The sequence below is a fragment of the Palaemon carinicauda genome, chromosome 3 (assembly GCF_036898095.1).
Source record: "Palaemon carinicauda isolate YSFRI2023 chromosome 3, ASM3689809v2, whole genome shotgun sequence".
In the NCBI taxonomy this organism is placed as follows: domain Eukaryota; kingdom Metazoa; phylum Arthropoda; class Malacostraca; order Decapoda; family Palaemonidae; genus Palaemon; species Palaemon carinicauda.
Window position 1 is genome coordinate 28,238,254 of NC_090727.1, and position 4,565 is coordinate 28,242,818.

At 38.2% G+C, this 4,565-nt stretch overlaps 1 protein-coding gene across 1 annotated transcript; it reads left to right on the forward strand.

The window, feature by feature from the left end:
* Positions 1-647: 647 nt before the first annotated feature.
* Positions 648-1,244, forward strand: LOC137631121 (uncharacterized protein MG328-like). The gene has a single exon (XM_068362779.1). The coding sequence runs from the start codon at positions 648-650 to the stop codon at positions 1,242-1,244; it is 597 nt and encodes a 198-aa protein (XP_068218880.1).
* The last annotated feature ends 3,321 nt before the right edge of the window (positions 1,245-4,565 follow it).

The following is a 4,565-nucleotide window of genomic DNA, read 5'->3' on the forward strand; positions in this document are numbered from 1 at the left end:
TGTTATGAAAATTTTTGTCCACGGAGGAGGAAGAAAAGGAACTAAAGGAGTCAGGTAAAAATATTCAACTGGAGATGGAAAAACGAGTTGAGTTTTTGGACAGAGAATTGGAGTGTGCCTGGGAAGAGATCAACTCTAGATGCCAGGTGGAATCTAAACTAGAAGAAGAGAAGAGAGAGAGCTGAAGGCAGAGATTCAACGTCTCTCCAACACTATGGAAACTCTTCAAAAGGATCAAGAAATGGAAATTGAACATTTCTCATCCAAGTTGCAGGATCTTCAACTAACCAACGAGCGACAAAAGAGTGAACTCTCTAATAAAGAGATTACAATTGGAGATCATTTAGATAAATTAACTGAGAAGGACCAAAAGATTCTTGGACTGACTCAACAACTGGAAAAAGTTCAGGAAGAAAATGAAGCCCGAATTAAGAGGGAAGCAAAACTCGAGGAAGAGGTAGAGGAACTGAAAGCAGAGACTCAAGGTCTCTCCAACAGAATCGAAACTCTTCAAAAGGAAAAAGAAATCGAGATTGAGAAATTCTCGACCAAGTTGCAACATCTTCAAAAAAAGTAGCGATCACCTAAAAGAGGAATTATCTAATAAAGATGCTTCCATCGGACAATATCTAAATAGATTAAGTGAGATGGGACAAATAAATCTTGAAATGAGTGAGCAACTGGAAAGAGCTAAGAATGAAAAAGTGGCCTCCATTCATCAGTTGGAATCTGTATTTGAGGAAAAGATTGATGAACTGGAACAGACAATTGAGAAGCAATTGGGGATCATTAGAGAGATGAAAACAGAAAAAGAGGGGCTGGAGATGAACCTGACTGAGGCTAAGACGAAAAACTTGACCAATGAAGGAAATTACACCTGCCTCGTAAATGAGTTAAAAGACACCAAGAAAGAAGCCCGTACGGCGAAGGATGAGCTGTCTATGGCTTCAGGAGAGATTGGAAAACTAAAGAAGAGTATGGCTTCCATTGCCAAGGAGAGAGATAGTCTCAAGGAACGTGTCTGCCATCTAAGGTCTGGTGAGCGAAGGGCAGAGGACAGGATCGTCCGAACCACCAAAGAAAATGTTGGTCTGAAGGACGAGCTACTTGCGGCAAATGAGATCATCTCTTCACTCGAGGAGCAACTTGAAGGGAGAGATAAGAAGAAAGAGGTGAGCAGACCTGGAACGAGGAAAGTGAGACTTGACAGGTCAAGTTTAGAAATTGCAATTTCGGCTGATTAGGCAGGGGTTCGAATCTCTGTCCAGCCAGATGCTATTACCATAGAATGAATCCCAGTGGATATATATTCCCAAGATAGAATTCGGAATTAAATGCCATTTGGTTGATATTTATATTTATTGAAATCACGAGTGTTAGTGATCTATATATATATATATATATATATATATATATATATATATATATATATATATATATATATATATATATATCCAAATTACATTTTGAAACAGAAAATGAAATAACTATGAGGCCATTCGTAATTGACAACTACTGTGACTAAATATTCCGAATTAACAGCCTATGTAAAACTCACAGGGACAAGACAGAATCCTAATAAGTCTAAAAGCTAAATTGCGACTTGAAAAAGCAGTGTGATGAAATAAGGAGAGAGAGAGAGAGAGAGAGAGAGAGAGAGAGAGAGAGAGAGAGAGAGAGAGAGAGAGAGAGAGAGAACGCTGATAAACACCCCATAGTTCTTTCAAATAAATTAATGAATGCTGAATAGATAAATGAAATGAAATTAAGTGACTATAATTACTACTAATTAGAATTTTGTTGACAACTGAACATTTGTTGACGTCATTTTGTAATAACTGGTCAAATGGGACGAAAAACAATGAAATTTCATGAGTAGACACCAGAAAATTAATTTTTTTCTTTCTGTATTGATCATTTTCTAAAACATTCATTCACTAATACAACCAATAGACCAACACACAGTACATTCTTAAGAGGTTTAAAGACAACTCATGAATGGCAGAGGCAAGGGACAGTGACATTGCCTTATCAAGCAGGACAATGCCCTAGAAACTGACCATATATACATTTGATCAGTGCCAAGCTCTCTCTCTCCACCCATGCTAGGACCAAGGAGGGCCAGGCAATGGCTGCTGATGACTCAGCAGGTAGACCTATATGCTTCCCCAAATTAGTTGAGAAATTTGATTAGATAATGTTACCAGGGATAATTTCCAAATGAACAGACTGACACAGAATAGAGACTGTGGTCACTGTATCTACTAAAAATATAAAAAGGCTGATTAAGATTAAAGTTTACAGATGGTAATAACATTATCTGACAGAACTAACCACCTACGAGATAATGAACAATGAAAATCCAGACTAAATAAACTCACAGTAAACAATAGGAGACCTTTGATAACGGAAAGGAATCACAAAAGTAAATCATTAACAGTATTTATAACAAAAATCATCATCTCCTCCTACACTTAATTGACGCAAAGGGCCTCGGTTAGATTTCGCCAGTCGTCTCTATCTTGAGCTTTTAAATCAACACTTCTCCATTCATCAGCTTCTACTTCAGGATTTATACTCCTCAGCCATGTAGGCCTGGGTCTTGCAACTCTTCTAGTATACAAACACCATGAAAGTCATAAACTGGAGAACATAAATATCAACTATAATAGTTTAGACTTAGGGGAAACAGAGCTGCCTGACTGTATAATTACTAAGATTAAGAAAATAACGTATAACAGACATACATAGGGAGTAGAATACTATGAATATCAAAATTCTGGAGTCAGAAAGAGAGAGAGAGAGGTGGGGGGGGGGGCTCTCCCTGTTTTTATGGCGTAATCATCATATTCCAAACATATGTAGGTTTTGAGAAGCTTTATATCAATAGTCGTAGGATTATTTAAATGCAATGCCATTGCATAAGACCACAACAGCTTCCCCACACTACAACAGTCTATAGCAAATGGAGATCAGACTTGTAGCAAATGAAAGAAAAATGATTCACACACACACACACATATATATATGTATATATATATATATATATATATATATATATATATATATATATATATATATATATGTATATATATACATAATCGTAAGCTCCTCCTACGCCTATTGACGCAAAGGGCCTCGGTTAGATTTCACCAGTCGTCTTTGTCTTGAGCTTTTAGATCAATAATTCTCCATTCATTATCTCCTACTTCACGCTTCATATCCTCAGCCATGTAGGCCTGGGTCTTCCAACTTTTCTAGTACCTTGTGGTGCTCAGTTAAAAGTTGGTGAACTAATCTCTCTCTCTCTCTCTCTCTCTCTCTCTCTCTCTCTCTCTCTCTCTCTCTCTCTCTCTCTCTCTCATATTAAGCTTTCTGTAATATATGGAGTCTTGTTAAACTGTCACTCAATTTACAAAGAATGCGCAGAGAGAGAGAGAGAGAGAGAGAGAGAGAGAGAGAGAGAGAGAGAGAGAGAGAGAGAGAGAGAGAGAGAGAATTTCTTCTACCTACTCAACTACTCAACAGTATTGTGCAATGGTGTCACCCATACATAGCTTCCACCACCCCTCCATTCATCCCATCCCCTTCAAAGTCACCTCGTATTCGATCCTAGAGTCCTGCTCCTTCCTCATCCTCGTCCCGCATCCACTAGTGGCTGATTACATCAAAGTTGTGACAGATCGTTTATACAATACAATAAAAGGCTAATGTCTAGGAGAAGGCCGCAGGAAGACATCAGTGATATTTGCAGGGGGGGAGGGGGCAGAGCCCCTATCCCGGTAGGCCTAGGTAGGGTTACAGGGCCCTAGGTTAGGTTAGGTGGTTGTATTAGGTTCGGTAGTGCCCCGAAAATCACTTTTCTCCTCGTCCCCCCACCCAAAAACCCCGCATCCCACTGGGGTCCCCCATAATTGTAGTAGTGGGTTTATGCTTACATTTTGTGTGTAATAGTAAGTCTTAGTTTCTTTTTTATTCATCTTCTCATGTTTCTATGCGATGTGCAACGCCAATCTGGTCGTTTTGTGCCGTTGTTCGTCGTTAATACTTGAAAAACGTGTGCGGCCTTCTCCTGGATATTTACCGCCAGCAGTGTTCCAAGTCACGGAGTGGTGTCTCGTACTAAACCGAACGAGTAATTCAAATCAAAACATTTCCAGTTATAGAAAAGAATAGATATTTATTTATAAACAATTTGACACAATAATGAAATTAATAATTCAAGTACTTATTTTCTTATTAGCTTTATATAACAAAAATATTTATTTCAGATTCAAAGTCTGCAGTTCATTGTGAAAATAGATAAAAAATCCTATGTGATTATGGGTCTTTATTTGGAAAAAAGGAACTTTGAAAGGTGAAGAGTATTTACTTCTCTTCCTAATAGTATTGCAAATGTGAGGAATGTAGTAAATTTGCTTGCATTCAATCCTCCTAGGCTGACACAGTTGTCTTTGTGAAAACCATGTCATTTCAGTCTCAACAGTAGAGCAGTCAACACCTTTGGCGGAAACGCTCCATGATAATGACCTTTGTGCCATTGCTTTTGTTGTCTGTAAATATAT

Coding starts and splice junctions, on each gene's coding strand:
- LOC137631121 (XM_068362779.1), top strand. CDS start 648: ATGGGACAAATAAATCTTGAAATGAGTGAGCAACTGGAAAGAGCTAAG.